The sequence below is a fragment of the Argentina anserina genome, chromosome 5 (genome assembly GCF_933775445.1).
Source record: "Argentina anserina chromosome 5, drPotAnse1.1, whole genome shotgun sequence".
In the NCBI taxonomy this organism is placed as follows: domain Eukaryota; kingdom Viridiplantae; phylum Streptophyta; class Magnoliopsida; order Rosales; family Rosaceae; genus Argentina; species Argentina anserina.
This window is the reverse complement of record NC_065876.1, coordinates 25,260,491-25,280,917: the sequence shown is the minus strand read 5'-3', so window position 1 is coordinate 25,280,917 and position 20,427 is coordinate 25,260,491. Positions and strand designations below refer to the sequence as shown.

The 20,427-nt window shown below is 37.1% G+C and overlaps 2 protein-coding genes and 1 long non-coding RNA gene across 3 annotated transcripts; 1 reads left to right on the top strand and 2 right to left on the bottom strand.

The window, feature by feature from the left end:
• The first annotated feature begins 139 nt into the window (after nt 1-139).
• On the top strand, nt 140-2,633 carry LOC126796399 (argininosuccinate lyase, chloroplastic). Its single transcript, XM_050523226.1, has 6 exons — nt 140-433; nt 517-897; nt 1,152-1,300; nt 1,395-1,686; nt 1,935-2,099; nt 2,299-2,633. Exons 1-6 carry the CDS (start codon nt 140-142, stop codon nt 2,566-2,568), a joined length of 1,551 nt encoding a protein of 516 aa, XP_050379183.1. The 3' UTR covers nt 2,569-2,633.
• Nucleotides 2,634-12,276: 9,643 nt separating this feature from the next.
• Nucleotides 12,277-13,342, bottom strand: LOC126795819 (transcription factor MYB1-like). Its single transcript, XM_050522567.1, has 3 exons — nt 13,222-13,342; nt 13,009-13,138; nt 12,277-12,766 (listed from the first exon to the last, which is right to left on the bottom strand). The coding sequence occupies exons 1-3, from the start codon at nt 13,340-13,342 to the stop codon at nt 12,277-12,279; spliced, it is 741 nt and encodes a 246-aa protein (XP_050378524.1).
• Nucleotides 13,343-17,626: 4,284 nt separating this feature from the next.
• LOC126796415 (uncharacterized) lies at nt 17,627-20,415 on the bottom strand. Its single transcript, XR_007672351.1, has 4 exons — nt 19,930-20,415; nt 18,911-19,095; nt 18,725-18,814; nt 17,627-18,624 (listed from the first exon to the last, which is right to left on the bottom strand). It is a non-coding gene; the product is annotated as an uncharacterized LOC126796415 (long non-coding RNA).
• Between the last annotated feature and the right edge of the window lie 12 nt (nt 20,416-20,427).

The window sequence follows — 20,427 nt, the reverse complement described above, 5'->3', positions numbered from 1 at the left end:
AGATTCGACCGTTGCATCTATTTGGGCCGAGTATTGGCCCAAATAATTTTCCCAAACGCTCTCAGAGAGATTCTTACTTCTCGTCCCAACCAAAACAAAGACCGCCGCCAATCCTCAGCCGTGTTCTCTCTATAATATAATGGACTCTCTTTCACTCTTCAACGCCACCGCCTCACTCCCCTTCTTCTCTTCCTCTCTCGACCACCCCAAACCCTACCTCTCCTCCTCCTCTTCCAGACCCATGCCGAAGCTCGACGCCATCCACTGCTCTGCCGCCGCCAAGCCCAAGGAGGCCAAGCTCTGGGGCGGCCGCTTCGAGGAAGGCGTCACCGACGCCGTCGAGCGCTTCACCGAGTCCATCTCCTTCGACAAAGCCCTCTACAAGCATGACATCCTCGGCTCCAAGGCCCACGCCTCCATGCTCGCCAAACAGGTCCTTCAACTTTACCTCACTCTTCTCACTTTCCGATTTTCCCAATTAAATTTCTAGGGTTTTGAATTTGGTTGTGAAATTAGGGATTGATGACTGAGGAGGATAGGGACAGCATCCACGAGGGGCTTAGTGAGATTCAGCGGCGAATTGAGAAGGGCGAGTTTGAGTGGAGGACTGATAGGGAGGATGTGCATATGAACATTGAGGCGGCGCTGACCGATATGATCGGCGAGGCGGCCAAGAAGCTGCACACGGCGAGGAGCCGGAACGATCAGGTCTTGACTGATTTCCGGCTGTGGTGTAGGGATGCAATTGAGGCGATTTTGGTGCAGATTAAGCATTTGCAGGTTTCGTTGGTCCGGTTGGCGGTGGGGAATGAGGGGCTGATTTTTCCGGGGTACACGCATTTGCAGAGGGCTCAGCCTGTTTTGCTTCAGCATTTGCTCTTGGCGTTTGTCGAGCAGGTTTGCCCTCTATCTCTCTCTGAACAGCTATGCACAATGCATGTCCTTTACTTATTTATTCGTGTGAGAACAGACATAGCTAAGCTTAAATTTGATTGTGCTCATTAGAAAATTTGTTAATTTATTGGTGTGAGTAGTTTTGAACTTTTGATTTCATGTTACCATGTGAATTTGTGAATTTTGGTTGTTCTTGTCATATGCTTGGTTATGTGGAGAAAATAATTGTGGCCTGTGGGCCTGTTTTTGATATGTAGCTTGAACGTGATGCTGGTCGATTACTTGATTGCAAGGAGAGGTTAAATTTTTGCCCTTTAGGTGCCTGTGCATTGGCTGGCACTGGACTTCCAATTGATCGGTTTATGACATCTGATGCTCTAGGCTTCACTGCTCATATGAGGAACAGGTACATCCCTGGTTTTGAGTCAAATTTTGTCATTTGGTATTGGGTTTGTATCTTCTATATTGTGCTTAATTATTACTTTTTCTCTGTATAATAGTATCGATGCAGTTTCAGACCGAGATTTTGTCTTGGAATTTCTTTCTGCAAATTCAATCACAGCCATTCATCTCTCCCGTCTTGGTGAAGAATGGGTATTGTGGGCTTCAGAAGAGTTTGGATTTATAACACCGAGTGATGCAGTTTCAACTGGAAGTAGCATCATGCCTCAGAAGAAAAACCCAGATCCAATGGAACTTGTTCGGGGAAAGTCTGCTAGGGTAGTAGGAGACCTGGTTACACTTCTTATGTTGTGCAAAGGACTCCCTCTAGCTTATAATCGTGATTTGCAGGTATAGTTTGTTCTTTAGTAATTCCATGAAGGAAAATTTAGTGAGTCTATTCAGGGTATAAAAGATAACAAGTTCATCCATTCTCAATGATAGTAATCAGGCTTAATTTTGGGCTCTCCCACCCTTCATGTTCTTACATTCTGAATCTTATGCTTGCATGTATAATGTAATAAATGAAATTTATATTTCGCCACACAGCATCAAGAGCACGAGTACAAAATTTACATTTTTTTTCCCTGTGATCTCAGGAAGACAAAGAGCCTGTTTTTGATAGTGTGAAGACAATTTTGGGGATGCTTGAAGTGTCTGCAGAGTTTGCACAGAACATTTCCTTTAATAAGGAGAGAATACAAAAGGCTTTACCTGCTGGTCATCTCGATGCCACCACACTTGCTGATTATCTTGTGAAGAAGGCAAGTTCTATTGAATAACTTATTTTTTACCTGCTAGAGAAGCTTAAAATTGCTTTAATTTCATTTATCAGTCTATAGTAGAGGATATTCATTACAGATATCTTTGCGGCTATTCCAAGTCTTTTGATCATCGATCTTGAATGCCCTATCTATAATGGTTCTTATTGAAGAAGTTTGTCTGCCTCCTTCCCTCATACAGGGAGTACCTTTCAGAACTTCTCATGACATAGTTGGAAGGGCAGTAGCTGTTTGCGTCTCGAAAAGTTGCCAGCTTCAGGAGTTGAGTCTCGATGAGCTGAGAAGTATGAATCCAGTGTTTGAAAAGGATGTATACGAGTTTCTTGGAGTAGAGAATGCAGTTAAAAAATTCAGCTCCTATGGTTCCACAGGGTCAGAATGTGTTGCCACCCAACTTAACCATTGGGTTGGTAAACTTGAAATCACCAATGGGACAAACTTATTAAGCTAGATATATATGCAGAGCTAACAGTATTAGCCGCTATCTGGTAAGAAGCTTCTTCGATGATCTATTAGAGCATCTCCAACAGCTCTTGTAAAACCAATAGTTTATGTAAATCATCTTCTATTATACAGAAAGTGAGATGAGATAATGAAAATCTCTATATTTATAGAATTCTCAAGACATGTAAAAATTTATTGAAAAATCTCAACTTTATTACTTGTCTTTACAATTCTCTCTTGTTCTTCCTAAAAAGGAAAAACGTGAATAAAGTCATATATTAATATTCTTTAATTGGAACAAATATATAACATTTTTATATATTCATTATATTATGCATGAATGCATTTAATGTAGGCAAATAATATAGAAGAACTATTGGAGTTTGTTACTTTTTTTATAGAGATTTTGTGATTTCATCCTTTATAATAGAAAAGTTTTGCATGAGTTGTTGAAGATGCTCTTATTAGAGCATTTGCAACAACTTCTCTAAAACTCAAATAATCTCTATTATAGAGGAAAAAAAATCAATTTTTAACTTTAATAGCTCATCTAAATCGTCCTCTATAATAGAAAAAGTGAGAAGAGATAAACAAAAATCTATAGATTTGTAGAATTTTCAAAATCTGTATAATTTTCAAAAACAATCTTTAAACTTTATTTCTTACCAAAATAAATTCACTTTTTTATCCTAAAATAACCAAAAAAAGAAATAAATGATTTATCATTCATTCATTTGTCTTGGTATAAATTATGACATTATGAAATTCAATTTGATTTTCACTTAATTATACACATTTACATTTTATATTGTATAATAGAGGAGCTGGTGGAGTTGAGATTTTTTTTGTTTAGAGATTTGGTGTTTTCATCCTCTATAATAGAGAATTTTAAGATGAGTTATTTGAGATGCTCTTAGGCAAACTATAACATGTTGTGGTTTGAAGAGTACTCTCCTCCGGCTCCTCCTCTAAAAAGGTTTAATTTCAAGTTTTCAACCAATCAAATTCCTGCTGTACTGGTGATGCTGAGGATATTGGGTCACTGATTAAAACTCCACCTGCAAAACAATGTGAACTGGTCAAGAGAAATCTTTGTGCTTTAGGTCTTAGTATGATGGGCTTCACAATTTCCTGCGTTTTCGGTTTTGTGTACGAGAGTCTTCATGGTTTTTGTTGTACGTCGCTACTTAGGATGCGAGCTAAATTGGGAAAGTAAAACTGCTGAATTGACAACAGAAACTGGAAGAACATAAATAAATTGCAGAAATTGTAAATTGCTCAAAGAGGAAAGTTTTCTGATATTTTTCATTCATGCCACAAAAGAGATTACTAATACTAGGAAACAACTAGAAAACGACAACCAACATTAGTAGATTGGGCTAATGAGAATGGCTAGGTATTCCATTTGGGTCTCAACAACTCCCACCCCCTTAAGTAGCAGCTTGATCATATGCTGCAAACTGTGGCAAAGTTTTCACAATGAACTCTGCATCATGCCAAGTAGAATCAGAGTTAGGCATTCCATCCAATTGCACAAGCCACTGAGTGACCGGTTTCTTGCGCATGCGGATCACGTGCAAGTCCAGGATCCTCTTTGGTTTCCAATCAATCAGTCATGTGGCCACATATTGTGGAAGAGACGCAGAGACTATGATGATCTCTCGAATGTGCTTCTTGAGCAGTGATACATGAAACACTGAGTGAAGCTTAGAAGATGGAGGTAGCTCGAGTTTTTAGGCCATTGGTCCAATCTTAGAAATGATGGTCCATAGTAGCGACTAGCGAGGGGAGAGCTTGTGATTGGGGCGGTGGATAAGAGACTTTTATTGATAAGGTTACAGTTTGAGGTATACCCAATTCCCTAATTTGAAAGACTGCTCACGACGGTGCTTATATGCATGCTGCCTCATTCTATTCTGGGATATATGCATATGAGACTTGAGTGTTTGGAGCAATTCATCTGTCTCTTAGAGTTTTGTCGACTGCATTGACTGTTGTTGAACCCGACTAATACATAGAGAATGTAGGAGGGGTAGTGCCATAAAGTGATTCAAACGGTGACATTTTGATGATCGAGTGATAGGAGGTGTCACGCTCAGAACCTTACTAACTTTGCCGACTTTTGAGCCCGTATGCAATTTGTTAGACCTGTTATTGATAAGAGACATTAGATATATACTAAATCCTAAAAAAATAAAAAAAACTACGTTCAATGTAGTCCTAAACCAGTTTCCCCAGGTTAAGACACACTCAAAGAAAGGATTCATATTTGAAGGGAAAGCTGAAAGGACTACGTAGTCCAACACTAGATAAAAGAGTAATATGTGCGTGCTAGATGAACCTCCGGATTAAATTAAGAAGTGGTTCATGTAGCATTAGTCTTCCTTTTATTTTGGTTGACAGGAAATCGACCACAGTGATTAGAACTTGAAAGTGTAAATCTGAAACACCAACTCAATTGCAAATTAACATAAACAGATTACAATACGCATGCAAACAAGAACATACAATCATATAAAAAAAACTATATATAAATAAATAGAACTAGATGTATATAACTGGAATAGCAGCAACCATATCGATCAAAACACTGATCTTCTATACGTCTCTTCCTTATGCAATCTTTCTATGGGGAAAGAATTGATTTAATTATATCAAAGAGTGTATAGGGACCAAGTATTTATAGTGAAAGTATCATAATACAAAACCCTCCCATAAAAGGTATTCATATCTCATAATAGCTACAATCACTATGATATGTTTCAGTTATCTTGTTTAGATCTTCCCACTATATTCACACAAGTAAATGCATTCAATAGGGAATATGAAATACTCAATATCTCTAATTACTTTCTATATTGTAACAGTAGTTGTTGTACCAAATATAATCATGTAATTGTTCAACTTCAGCTGACAATCTCCCACTTGAACACTTACAAGATTATGCAACAAGAGTATTGTAGTTCCAGACATAGTAATTAATCCAAAGTGTGCACCTGAGACAAAAACATTTATGTATCTAATCAGATATCTGTCAATCCATAATGATAATGAAGAACTGTAGAAAATGTTGCACTTAAAAAACACGGCTACTCTACAATCACAAAACATCATAACCATGAATCACATGAGACACAAAAATATATCTTAATATATATACAATGTTGATTTAATGAATCTTCCAAAAGTATTTGTATATGGTCATGTTAATAGTTCCATATGCTTGAACCTCAACACATAATTGCACTCAACAAATATCCCAAATGTGTTACCTAGCTCAAATCTAGAATGAAAATCAAATGATTCGAAAATAACTCATAACCTAAAATTGTATACAATTATGAAACAGTTATTTGAAGAATCATAGCAAACAACAAGTACTGCAGTAACAAAATATATAATTGGATCCAGCAAAACATGAATTTCATTTGTAAATAAATTCATAAAGTTCATAACTCAATAAGATCTCAAAACACAACTAAAAGAGAATCTGAAGGACAATAAGATAAAAGTTTCAGTTTTACTGTATGAACACTAACTCCCACTGAACCTAGTAATCAAACTTCCACAAAACTCAGCCATCAAAACTAGGCAGAATGCCTATATTCTTACTATGCTTCTCAAAATCAATTATGGTCAATGGCTTAGTGAAATGATCTGCTAATTGGTTCAAAGTGTGGGTTTTGACAATACCAACTCTTTATGCTTCACCCTTTCCCGGACACTATAATACTTCAAATCAATGTGCTTGGAGTTAGAAGATCTCTTGTTATTCTTTGTGAAATAAACTGCAGCAGAATTATCACAATGAATCTTCAATGGTCTTAAATTAATACTATCAACAAGCTTGGTTTGAGCAAGGAAATTCTTCAGCCATAGTCCTTCACATGTTGCCTCATAAATAGCAATGTACTCTGCCATCATGGTAGAGGTTGCTACTTGCTTTTGCTTTACACTCTTCCAAGCTATTGCACCTCTAACCAACATAAACACATACCCTGATGTTGATTTTCCAGAGTATGGAAACTGTCCAGCAAAATCTGCATCAGTATAACCTTCTACTTTCAAATCTTTGACTCTTCTATACACCAAACTATAACCCTTGGTTTTCTGAAGATATAATAGCACCTTCTTTCCAGCAACTCAATGTTGATGTCCTGGATTTGATTGAAACCTTGTCAACATTCCAACTGCATAAGCTAGATCCGGCCCAGTGCACACTTGAGCATACATTAGGCTTCCCACCAATCTGGAATATGGTTTGGTTTTCATGTGTTCCTTCTCCAACTCATTCTTAGGACATTGATCTTTGTTCAATTTGTCACCTTTGGACATAGGTGCAGAACCAGGTGAACAAGTGTGCATTTCAAACCTCTTCAGCACTTTTGAAATGTAGGCATGTTGGGACAAACCTAGAAGATGCCTAGATCTATCCCTGTTACTTTCTATCCCAAGAACATATGAAGCCTCCCCCGAATCCTTCATATCAAAATTTTCATAATGAAAATGCTTTGTTTGCTGCAACAACCCTTTATCATTGTTGTGATGCTTGCTTCAGTCCATAAATGGACTTGTTCAGTTTACATACCAAGTGTTCATTTCCAATCTCTATGAAACCTTCTTATTGTTTTATATAAATTTCCTCCTCCAAATCGCCATTGAGGAATGATGTCTTAACATCGTTTGGTGGAATTCCATATCAATAATGATCTACTAAAACCATTATAATTTGGAATGCATCTTTAGTAGACACCGGAGAAAAGATCTCATTAAAATCAACTCCCTCTTGTTGTGTGAACCCCTTAGCCACTAGTCTAGCCTTGAATCTCTCCACTGATCCATCAACACACCTTTTAGTTTTGAAAACTCACTTACAACATATCGGCTTATGGCTCCCGATAGGCTCAACCAACTCCCATACATTGTTATCATACATCGACTTGAGTTCATCTTTCATGGCTTCTGTCCATTTTGAGTTTTGATCACTATGAATGGCTTGATTGAAGTTTTCAGTATCACTTTCTTCTCCCCAATCAAATTCAGCTTCTTGCAAGTACACTTCATATCCTTGTAGGTTAATGTTAGGTCTTCTAATCCTTTCAGACCTTCTAAGTGGTTGAGGAGGTGCTCCGGCATTAACTTCAGCAACCTGCAAATTTTGAGGCTCTGGTATAAGTTCTACTTCATTCTGATAAGCTACTGCATTCCCAAAATCATCATTTCGATATGCTCCGACAACTTGAGTTTGTGGTTGTACAATAACTTCAGCTCCAGCCTCCAAAGTGACTGGGATGGCAATGTTATCAGAATCATCTTCATGTAACACTTGAAACTCAAGCTCAAGCTATCATATGTGTGGGAATAATTGATTTCATCAAGGAAAACAACCTTGTTTGTCTCAAAAATTCTCATGGTATGAGAAGGGCAGTAAAATCTATATGCCCTGGAGTTCTCTGGATATTCAACAAAATGGGCTGAGACTGTTCTTGGGTCTAGTTTTCTTTCTTGAGGGTTATATGGCCGAGCTTCTACCTTGCAGCCCCAAGCATGCACATGATGCACACTTGGTTTTCTATTTTTCCATAACTCAAAAGGAGTTTTAGCTATTGCTTTGTTGGGAGTCCTATTTGTGATGTAATTTTCTGTTTTAATAGCCTCTCCCCATAGATATCTCGGCAAACCTAAGGTGCACATCATGCTCCTCACCATATTAAGAAGAATCATGTTTCTCCTCTCCGATACACCATTTGATTCAGGAGAACCTGGAGTTGTGTACTGAGCTTGTATCTCATGCTCTTGCAAGTACAAAGCAAAATGCCCTTTCTTTTGTCCACCCTCAGTATACATACCATAATATTCTCCCCCTTTATCAGACCTCACTACCTTAATCTCTTTCCCCAACTCCTTTTCAGTTTCAGTTTTAAAAATCTTGAATTTTCTAGGCTTTGAAATTTTTATGAGATGAGAAACAGGGTACGGTACCGTGTGTAGTCATCTATGAATGTAATAAAATAATTACTACCACATATGGTTTGGTGTGCAAATGGTCCACAAATGTATGTGTGGATAAGTTGCAATGGTTATGTACTCCTATTAGAGTACTTATTTCTGGACTTAGTCATTTTCCCCTTCACACATTCAATGTAAGTGTCAAAATCGGAAAAATCTAGCTCTGGCAACAAGTTTTCTTTCACCATTTTCTGCAATCTATCTTTCGATATGTGTGCAAATCTTCTATGCCAAAGATAAGCTGAATTCTCACTATATTTTCTCTTCTTACTTGTATCTTTTTTGTGCATTCTCAATCAGCAAAATTTCTTTAGGATAAGAGCATTCAAGAGACCAATAATCATTCAACAAACAAACTGAGCCAATATGACGAGAATCACGAGAGATTTTTATTCCATAAGAGTCGATAGAAAAGGTACATCCTTGTTAACTAACTGAGAAACTGAAATTAAATTCCTTTTCATAGAAAGAATATAGTAGACATTATTCAAATCAACATGAGTGCCAGACCCTAACACTAAATTGACTGTGCCTATGGCCTTCACACTCACTCCCATGCCATTCCCAACTGCTACTTGCACCTCATTTGTCCTTGGAGCTCTCTTGCTTAGAAAACCCTGCAGTGAATTCGTAATGTGAATAGGAGATCCAGTATCAATCCACCAAGAATTAGAAGAGAAATCAACTAAATTAACCTCAATGGAGAAAATATCTAACTATGACTTACCCTTCTTTGTCATCCAATCCTTGAATCCCTGGCAAGTCTTCTTCATATGTCCCTCCTTTTTGCAAAAGAAACATTTGAAGACACCCGGTTTCTTACTCTTATTGTTCACATTTTTCTTGGGGACAAGTTTGTAAGGCTTGGTCTCACTGGTACCTTCTCCAGAACCAGTTCCCTTAGAGGCAACCACTTTGCATTTTTCCTTCCATTTTGGCTTTGAGACCAAATTCACAACAAGTGACTCATCCCTCTTGATCATATCTTCATCTTGCACACATATCGTTATAAGCTCATTCAAATCCCACTTATCCTTCTGGGTAAAATAGGTGGTCTTCAGCTGACCAAAAGAGGCAGGCATGGCTAAGTGACTGATGTACTACAAACTCATAAGGCAGGGGTACTTCCAGATCATTAAGTATGGTAGTGATGTCAATAATCCTCATGATATGCTCACGCACACTTTTAGAGGAATCATATTTGGTTCCAATCAACATGTTCAGCAAGAGAGAAATCTCAGCCTTCTCATTCTCACGAAACTTCGAAGGAATGGCAGCCATATACTCAGTGGTTGTATCCTTGTTAGCAATGCTTCCCCTAGCCACATCAGTCATGGTTTGCTTAAGAATAAGCTTAGTCATCTGATTGGCTCTAACCCATTCTCTGTGTTTCTCAAGTCCTCCGAGTGTGGTAGTGTCATCTACAACTGGTTCGGCTTCAGTCAAGCACCAATCAATGTTTTGGAGGCCAAGGTAAAGCTCTATGGACTGCTTCCACTTCTTAAAGTTACAGTTATTGAGAGGTTCAATAGTCGCAAGGGATAATCCTGAAGTGTTCAAACCTAGGATTAAAAGAAAATATAGTTTTTAGTTTTTTGTCTTAGTTTAGTCAAAACAATTCCAGAAAAACCATCAATATAAAAATATCAAGTCACTAAGATAACTCGAAAACAAAACAGAAAATATGGAATCTGAATCTCCATAAAATGTATATTAGTTTCCAATAACAGATCTTACATGTGGGCAAAAGAATAGGTTATTGCTTAAGTTTCTTAATTTGCAAAACCAAAACACTAAAAAAATCAATATTTCCCTAGAACAGTCAACACATGTATAGCAAGAAGAAAAGTCCAGTTCACTGAATTTGGCTTTTAATATTTCATGATGCACTGTTTTAGTTTTAAGAACACAAGAGTCAATTCTTCTGTAGAAGATATAGTTATGTTCCAAAAATAAAGACACAATTTTCCTAGTTCTATATCCAAACGATTTCAAAATAATATATTGACAGATTGATGCGTACAACATGTATCAATATACTACCTTGGAATTTAGAACTAGTGGTTATTAATCCTTAATTTTTAATACAGAAAGTTTGTTAAAACCAAATAAGAATAACATGTTTATTAGTGAATTTCAATGAGCAAGATTATGTAAATTTTGGGAGACTATCTATTTCCTTGCCATCAATTCAAGAAAAATGAATATAATTGATCATTCAGAAATTTTTAACACATGTATATAATTCATCAACAACTCAAGAGCAAACAATTGATCATCCAAAAATTTACATCAAAATTCAAGGAACAGTCACACAAAAAGTAAGTTTCATCTGGTCACCATCTACTCTAACTTAGATGCACACCAGGAGTGCCTCTAGTGTTCAATGCTCAATTAAGAATCATATATGCATAAGTGAAAAGAAAAAATTTGGGAACTAACCCGGTGTTCTTGTTGCGCTGCCATAGTTAATTGAAAGCAAATAAATATGTATAGCAATTCTAAACTTGTATCTCACAACAATTTGTTTCAATAATGCGGAAAAAACACAGGATCAACTAAATTTTCTCTAAAAACCCTATTCTCAAATATGGGTTTTGCTGAAGAAGAGAAAAGTATAGCAAAAAGAGAACGACAAAGACAATTTTGTTTCAATTAACTCGCACATGTGCGCTGCATTGTGGGAACCTTGGGCCTGAAAACTGACCTGGAATAGGGGTCAGTGGAAAAATAGCCTTAGGCCATAATAAATATAATCAACATCTTAGAAACATATCATATGAGTTCTTATATATGCTGAAGTGAACGTATGTGCTTCAAACTGAATTGATTTATGAAATATGTAATTGGCTCTAATACCAATTGAAAGTGTAGATCTGAAACACCAACTCAATTGCATATTAACATAAACACATTTACAATACACATGCAAACAAGAACATACAATCATATAAAACAACTATATAATAAATAAATAGAACTAGATGTATATCTATGTATATACCTGGAATAGCAGCAGTCATATCGATCAAAACACTAATCTTATATACATCTCTTCCTTATGCAATCTTTCTATAGGGCACGAATTGATTTGCTTATATCAAAGAGTGTATAGGGACCAAGTATCATAATACAAACCCTCTCATAAAAGGTATTCATATCTCATAATAGCTACAATCACTATGATATGTTTCAGTTATCTTGTTTAGATCTTCCCACTATATTCAGTGGCGGATCTTAAAACGAGTATTCAGAGGGGCTAAAATTTCCGAAGGGACCAATATATACTAAATTTTGAAATAATGTTCGTTAATGCACAATTAGACTATATATAGAATATAATTTTATCATTATTATACATAATTATACCTTAATTATATACAATTATACTATAATTATAATAATTTGACCATAATCACACATAATTATATCATAATTAAAAGGATTTTTTAACTTGCCGCATGGGCCACAACCCCTTTTGGCCTCTTCATAGTTCTGCCACTGACTATATTCACACAAGTCAATGCATTCAATAGGGACTATGAAATGCTCAATATCTCTAATTACTTTCTCTGTTGTAACAGTAGTTGTTGTACCAAATATAATCATGTAATTGTTCAACTTCAGCTGACAGAGCTTACTCCACAGGGCATGCATCCTCGATCATTTACGTGACCGGAATCTGTTGTGTACGTTAACTTCCTCGTTATGGGTCTAAGAAGCTGTTCCACCAATCAAGTTGATCTTCTATTGCTGCTGATGTTGGTAAAGCCCTGCAGCTCATAATGCTGTTTTCAAACTGAATATGATCTTCAATAAATAGTCCTGTTTCCATAGGCAAACTAGAACATGTTATGGCTTGAATGCTCTCCTCTTCCACCTTCTCAAAATAGGATTCAAACCAATCAATTTCCTGACGTACTGCTGGTCCTGGTGATGTTGGTAATGCGATGCCACTGTTCTTGTTCAACTGAGTTTGGTCTTCGGTTAAATCTTCACCTGTCGAACAAAGTGAACTGGGGGTCAACAGCAATCTGCGTGGTTTAGGTCTCAGTATGATGGGCTTCACCGTCTCCTGGGGCTTAAGGTTTTTGTTTGATAATCCTTGTGATTTTTTCCGCCGCTGCTTCTTGTTCCAAAAGTTCTTCACATCATTTGCTGTTCTTCCCTGAAGTCTTCCAGCGATCAATGACCACCTAATTAATTACATAGTATAACATAGCTGATGAACATCAGTGCTCAATATATATATATTTATATATATATATATATAAGTAAGTTTTGAACTTTTGATGTCGCAATAGTAATATAGGATTCCTTGTGATGTGTGGAAATGCTGTTTAGGGAGTTAATTATCAAGGTGCGTTCGAGATTTCTAAGCCGATGCTTTAAGTTGACTTGATTACTGAAAGTATAACGATCCTAATTCTTTGCTTGCCTGTTGCCTAAAAGCTTGTGAAGCCTGACGATAAGATCTACTTCATCCTCCTCAAACTCTCCTCTCTTTATTTCCGGTTTCAGATAATTTAGCCATCTCAGCCTACAGCTTTTCTTGCATCTATTCAAACCTGCATATGCACGTAATGCAAAATGAAGCAAATCAACTTGGTTACCATCTCCTTTTCTGTATATCTAATTATTTATCAATTACCTGCAGCTAGAGGAACCCGGTGCCATCTTCCTTCTCCATGCTTTGCAATGCACTGCCTTAGAAGATCATCTTCTTCATTGGTCCATGTACCTTTTCTCAAACCCAACTGGACGTCTTCCATTTTTCGAAACTTAGGTACTTATCCGGAATCTAGCTTGCAGTTGCTCAAGTTTTAAGAGCTTAATTGTAAATTCGATCACTGAAGCTCGAACACCCACTAAGGACTGTCAGTAGCTTTAAGCATGGGTTAGCCAGCTAACCAGCCATATATAATAATAATAATAATAATAATAATAATAATAATAATAATAAAATTTTAGCTAACCCGTACATGCTCAGGAGTGCTGAGAACCTGGTTTCACACTTTCACCTAAATAAAATATCTTTTGGACACGAAATAATATCTTAGACGGAAAGAAAACATGCATATGTCATTAGCCATCACTAAAAAATGTAGGTAAGTTTTTTTCTTAAGGTTCGGTAAGTTAATTTATCCTTGTAATTTAATGTACGAACGCGCATATATGTTCTTACAGTACATGGCAAAAACATTTCTTTATATATAATCATAGGAATGGGATAAAATCTCACAGTTCAGTTTAATTGATAGATCGAAAAGATAATCAGATAATGGTTGAAATTAATTAGTTTATAACGAAATACTAGCTAGCTATAGCTACAACCCTACAACCTATAGGGCATAGGCAGCCTCTCTCTTTTTTTGCTTAATTTGGTACGGACATGAAATTCTCTTTTGAATCTATCAAATATAATTTCTAACACAAAAACATATATTGTTTTTAACAATTAATCAAGCAGCAGCGAAGCTATACTAGGGCCAAGAGTGGCCATGACACCCCCCAAATCATTGTTCTCAATGTAAATCTTCTATACAACCTACTTTAAATGAGTTTAAGGAAAGAAGTAATCATATAATGGCACCCCTCAATCCCTCATATATTTGTAAATCTTCTATATAACCTACTTTAAATGAGTTTAAAGAAAGAAGCAATCATATAGTGGCACCCCTTATATATTGTCACCGGCTCCGCCACTGCAATCAAGTATGCATTAATTTGAATATGCATATTAGAATGTTTGATCAGAAAAAGCCCAGAAATTAGTGTCAATTTTCAATATACATAGCTCCCACATGCAGTAGCAGTAGTACGTTTCTAACAACAACGTATTCTCTACTCTCTTAAGCAAAACAAGATTAAGGTCCCAACTTCTCAACCTTTGCATTTCCACTCCACTTGTCATTTTCACGACAAATTAATGGAGAGATGAGCACTAATTCAAAGACCTGGTTTTCCCATTGCGTTAGACGTACTTAATTATTACCCTCCCTAACTCAAAACCCTAGCTAGCCTCCAAATGCATCTTAAATCTGTTAAACAGCGACAAGCATGGCTCGTGGACCAACTGTACTAATATTGTCCCAATTTAGCCACCTCACAGGTGTTCGGTTTTAATCACAAAAGACATCGGTCTAATTGGTTATTATCCACCCACTTATAATCTCTTTTTTATTTGTCACTTCTTAGATGTGAGATCTCTCCTCTCCAATAATTGCACGTAACAGATTAACATCCTACAGATTAACAAAATAAACCAAGGTCCAGTAACCAACGATACTTGGTGACCATCCAATCGGAAACTCTCTGATGGCATGATAATGACATCCATTTTGGGCTCATGACAAAATGGCACCCAACTCGGGCCCATAACAAATTGGATGCGCGACTAGAGAATGACCCGCTCTGATACCATGTTAAACAGCGACAAGTGTGGCACATGAACCAATTGTACCGATATTGTCTCAATTTAGCCACCTCATAAGTGTTTGGTTTTAATCACAAAAGGTCTCGGTCCAATTGGTTATTATCCACTCATTTAAAATCTCTATTTTATTTGTCACTTCTTAGACGTGAAATCTCTTCTCTTCAACAAAATCCTTTGAATAAATCATCAAACTAGAAATTGTGTCTGCATGTTGCCCTAGCTTTATCACTTGAACCAAACCCTCAAGTACTGTAATTATCTCAACATTTCATAATCGAATTTGTTTACCCTACTTTACAACAACCATGGCGCACCGTCGTCTTCGATGCAGTACATTAGTATTTCACGATTGACTCATCATCCACCTATCACCCAACAACGACAAGACCTGCTGGCTTTTAATTCTCCGCCAGAATGAACAAGGACAATTGCGAAAGACAGTACGTATCATTAACAAAACTAAAACATTACCGGAACATTACACAGAATGAGGTCATTACAGGATGGAACAAATCAATAATTTGTAGACAGCTTTCTCCACAGGGATGACTAAAATGAAACAAGGATGAGTAACGATTATATGAGTATAATAGAACCCTGGGTGTGAAAACTAACCATGCAGCCAGACCTTACGCGTAAGAGAAGTGATCGAAAAGATGCACTATTCCAATTCCCGTTGAGAATTTTCTTTGTTTTAATTTCCTAACCGAATTTTCATTAGTTAGCTACAGTTAGGTTCATGCTTCTGTAAAAGATCTAACATAATTGGCATATTGTTTTGAATTTTCAGTTAAATTATTTTTATTACTAGCTTGATGAGAATTTTGTACTCTAAATCCATGCTTTGATGAGTCTCTGTCTTCTCTTGTGTGTGGTTGTAAAATATGAGTAAGATTCTAGAGCATATGTATGCTTCTCTTTGATAAGATCAATTCGTCACGCATTCTTCTATGTTCTAGCATGTAAATGGGTCCCTAGGTTAATTGAGCAAGTACTTGTCGGGTAAGGACTAGCAAATAAATTGGTCCCTAGGTCAAGCAAGACAACAATAGTACTTGTGGCGTTTAGTAATGTCTTACATACTTTGAAAGCGTAATGACTTCTACTTGCTAAATCTAGTGGTAAGAAAACCTCTACATTATTATTAATGTCTCTGACCAATCATACAACGTACAAAAATAGTGTCCAGATGTATGAGTCAACCCAATCATTCATGTATTAACACAAAAAATTAGGTAGAACAAGTTCATCTATTTGCCAAATGATTGTCGAATCTTCCCTGCATTGCTCCTCTCATTGCTTTCAATTTAGTTTCTGTTTTATCTTTGACTGGTTTTATTGTAGTGCCAAATCGACGGACAATTCCCAATCCACAATTTATGTGCTCATTCCTCTGTAGTGCATAGATGCGCTCTGTAATATCTCATGATTTTAGAGTAGAGTGTATTCAATTAAGTTTTATTTTTCTTTTTCTTTTTGTGTTCGAGGGAACTGCGCCTCCTGATATACTTGTCATCACTTTGATAAATGCAGCTGCTATGCCGAGATCAGTTGAACCAAGCAAGAACTAAAAAGGCCCAGCCTAAATCCGAACCTCTAGCTGCAACATCTTTCAACACTGGCACGCCTAGATGTTTCCCCGATTGTTTGCCGCATATCGTAACCCTGCCAACATGATAATTTGTTACTCGCATGAATCACAGTCATCCAATGCCACCGAATTCCGCCGGCCCGCGTCTGCCTGCCACCATCTCGTGCCAAGCACAAAATATGTTTGCAAGTGTTTGGGATCATAGCCAACTTATCTCGGAGACCAAGTTCACTTCCAACTCCAAGTAAAGACTGACTTGGAAATTCACCAATTAAAGACTGATCCAGAAAAACCAACGAAAAATTTCCCAAAGGATACTAACTGACATTAAAAAAAAACCAAGCAATTGAGTTGAGCTCTAGCAAGCAGAATGCTTGTAAAGGGAAATTGCATATAAACTGGAAGTTCACCATAAGCTTTTCCAAACCAATCCAACCAACTACTAATGTTCAAGACGACATTCAAAGCATCAAGAAATTGCAGAATGCACAGATATTTCAAGTATGAAATATTTATCGGAACATGTCTGCATCATCCGGAAGATATACGACAGTACAAGTTGAAATTGAGCAGCTGAGACAACCTTGATGTTTTTATCAGGAAGGTCAACAAATTTGCAAAAACCATCATTTCACTGACATCTTGCTTACATGATTAGTTGATAAATATACCTTCTTTTGATCTTGTAACTTAATACTACGCACAGCCATGCGACTCTATTAGACTTGCCGAATTAGCGCACAAAGGTAAAAACGTGGCAGTTCTCCTTTAGAGGTCTGATGTTTATCAAAAATACCATTTGCGTGAAAGAATACTGGGTTATCCCCTACTTCGAGATTAAACTATTTGGAACTCCAAAACAAAATGAACAGTCATTTCAAAAAACAAAATTATTTAGTAGGTAAGAAACTCAAAAATGCAAAACTATTATAGTTGATGCATGTATCCCTACCAAACATTTCTAGCACTAATCCTAGTTTTTTTTTAGGGGAATGAATGTTACTTCATTGGGCATTGCCCTTTCACGACTACAAGGATTAAATACAAGAAATGACATGTTATCTCTCATACACGCTAACAATTAAGAAAACAAATAAAAGCGCAAAAACACGACTATTATACAAACCAAAGTTTGAAAAGTCCGAAATGAAAAACGGAAAACTAATGCAAAGCAAAAACATAGTAACTCCCTTGCGTTTAATCTAACGACAAAAAATACTAACACATCAAGCCCAGGACATCAATTTGCGTACTCTCAATGTTAGTAAATCGAAAGAAAAAACAAAAGGGAGGATCTTTCTAATGCAAGCATGAAAATTACTCGCCCTTCGCCTCCGCATGGAGGCCATTAGCATCCCCAAGTTCAACAACCCAGCCCCATACCTGAGCTTTCTTGAGGCCAAGCCCAGGCCCAGACACAAGAGCCCAACCCCAAATAATGAAGCGTAGTCTCTTCCGCCGCCTCTGGCCGGTGACGTGCGCCATCCATGCCACAAGAGCCCAACCCCAAATAATGAAGCGCAGTCTCTTTCGCTGCTTTAACCGGTGACGTGTGTCATCCATGCCACTGGAGCCCAAGACCAGTTCCGATAAGACAGACCGCTCACCGCCGACCTATCCATGAGCATTGCTGGCTTCGTCACCACCAGTTCAGTCCCACTTCGACCATGGTTGACAAATCCCCCGTCAACCCGGCTAATACGACCCGCCCTAGCAACGGCTCCTCTTCAATAGCAGTCATAGAGGAGATACGAAGACCTACCCCAACACAAATCACCAAACCATTCTTCAAATTCGCGGCCATAGACCTACATGTCTAGAGCTTGTGGAACATCTCGAGAGAGATCTCAGTGCTATCGCTCTAGAAAACAATGTTTCTCAGAGCCCGAGCTGTTGTAGACCTGCCCTTGTTTGGTCGGGGGAGCAAAGAGCCCGCCGCCACTATTGTGAAACCTAGGTTTTGCCCCGTAGAGACCTTCCGACTACCTCGGAGCATCTCTTTTTTTCTCGTTACTCTAGAACTAATCCTAGTTTTGAATTTGAGACAATGAGATATTGTTAGGACCTTGCGTAAGCAAACAGTAAGTTCACAGAAATTGAACAAATTATTGAGAAAATATATTTTACCAATTCATGCGTAGGTTCCTTGCACAATGGTAATGCCCATTAGTTAAGACCTGAGCTTTTCCTCTGGCAAGCGCCTTTATCTCAGTTGCACTACAAGAAATAAACAATTACATAAAAATCCACATAAGTTACGATTGTGATTTGCTGCAGCTGTAACTGTAAGAGATTGAAGACTTCTCAGTTGACCTTGAAAGGTCATAACCCGCAGAGAAAGAGGATGCTCTTGAGGCCAAATTACCTTTTCATATAGCTTCTTCACAAGGAAATAACAAAGACAGTGCTTTCAGCAACTTGAACCGCATCACTTTGGTCGAGCATTAATGCTAGCTGTTTCATTGACCTTGAGGCTTCGCTTTCTACCCCTTCAGCATCTGCATCTATCCCAACTGATACTAAATGAACTGTTGTGAATCGGTCAATAAGCATGTCATATAACCAAAATAAGCACAACAAACCAAGAAAAACAAACACAAAGAAAATAACATAAGAACACAGATTTAAAGTGGTTCAACAAAAACTTTGCCTAAATCCACCGGATAAAAACACTCTTCCACTATATTGATAATTGGTACACAAGAAAGATTAAAAAAACAAGGACTCTTCTCTTCCTATCTGTCTCATATATGCCCTCTCTCACCCTCTAACCAAGAATGGAACACACTTGCTATTTGTCTCTGTGATGCCTAAACCTAGAGCAGAACCCCTCCTTATATAACCATAAGAACAAAAATGTTTCCTCACCATATAGGAATCTTATTCCTAATAGTGGTAGGCTGTAAAGCCTCCTTCTCTGTAATCAATAAGGATTACAGGTAAACCATCATCAATAAGGATTTCTTATCCTTATTGGAACACCATACTCTAAAAACCATCTTAGGAAAAACACATGGACTGGAAACCCAACATAAACTACAGTTCATTTATCGTCACATTATTGCCAACCTTTTCCTTTCAAAAATTTGATACACATGTTAAAATAGATACAAATGTGCTGGTGTGTGCTCTTGAGAAATTGTTTTCAAGTTCCCTATTAAATTAAACTCATAAACCTCAGACTACCATATGATAAAAATTCTACTAAAAGTATCAATTTTCAATACAATGTAACACAAGTAAGGCGATGTAAAAACACAAAAACCGAAAATGAAAATAAATAAATAAATAAAGCATTACTTCTTGAGCATCTGCATACAAGTACTGAATACCTCACATTATCCGCAATCCTTTCCTTTGAAATAAATTGATAGATAGTGTATAAAGAAGAAGAGACGTCATTGTGGATGAGTGTGCTTGTGAACTTGGTTCCAATTCCATGTTAAAATAAACCCATAAAATCTCAGCCTGTCATTGTCATATCACTCGTATGATGTAAATTGTTCTTAAAAAATCAAAATGTAATTCAATGAACCACATGAATGCAATGTCAAAACCGAAAAACAAAAAGCAGAATACACTGAGCATTACAACATCAAAAAAAAAAAGCTAATCTGGTTTTTAGTGACATAGAAATTAGGATCTGATTGCACATCAACTATCCCCACAGTTATATGAATGATGTAAATGACAAAATCTTAACATCTTAAACAAGGATCAATTCCACAAACAATGCACATTGAATAAGAAATGAAACATAATAGGTTCCTAATAGTATAGAGACTCACCAGTTGAAGAACTTCCAAATCCAGCCATTGCTCAACATTTAC

Bases quoted from the DNA above. Each gene is read 5' to 3' on its own strand.
- LOC126796399 (XM_050523226.1), top strand. From the start codon at position 140: ATGGACTCTCTTTCACTCTTCAACGCCACCGCCTCACTCCCCTTCTTC. The intron at 434-516 runs GTCCTTCAACTT...TTGTGAAATTAG, and splicing joins CCTCCATGCTCGCCAAACAG to GGATTGATGACTGAGGAGGA. The intron at 898-1,151 runs GTTTGCCCTCTA...TTTGATATGTAG, and splicing joins TCTTGGCGTTTGTCGAGCAG to CTTGAACGTGATGCTGGTCG.
- LOC126795819 (XM_050522567.1), bottom strand. From the start codon at position 13,342: ATGGAAGACGTCCAGTTGGGTTTGAGAAAAGGTACATGGACCAATGAA. The intron at 13,139-13,221 runs GTAATTGATAAA...GTGCATATGCAG, and splicing joins CCGGGTTCCTCTAGCTGCAG to GTTTGAATAGATGCAAGAAA. The intron at 12,767-13,008 runs GCAAGCAAAGAA...GTAATTAATTAG, and splicing joins CACAAGCTTTTAGGCAACAG to GTGGTCATTGATCGCTGGAA.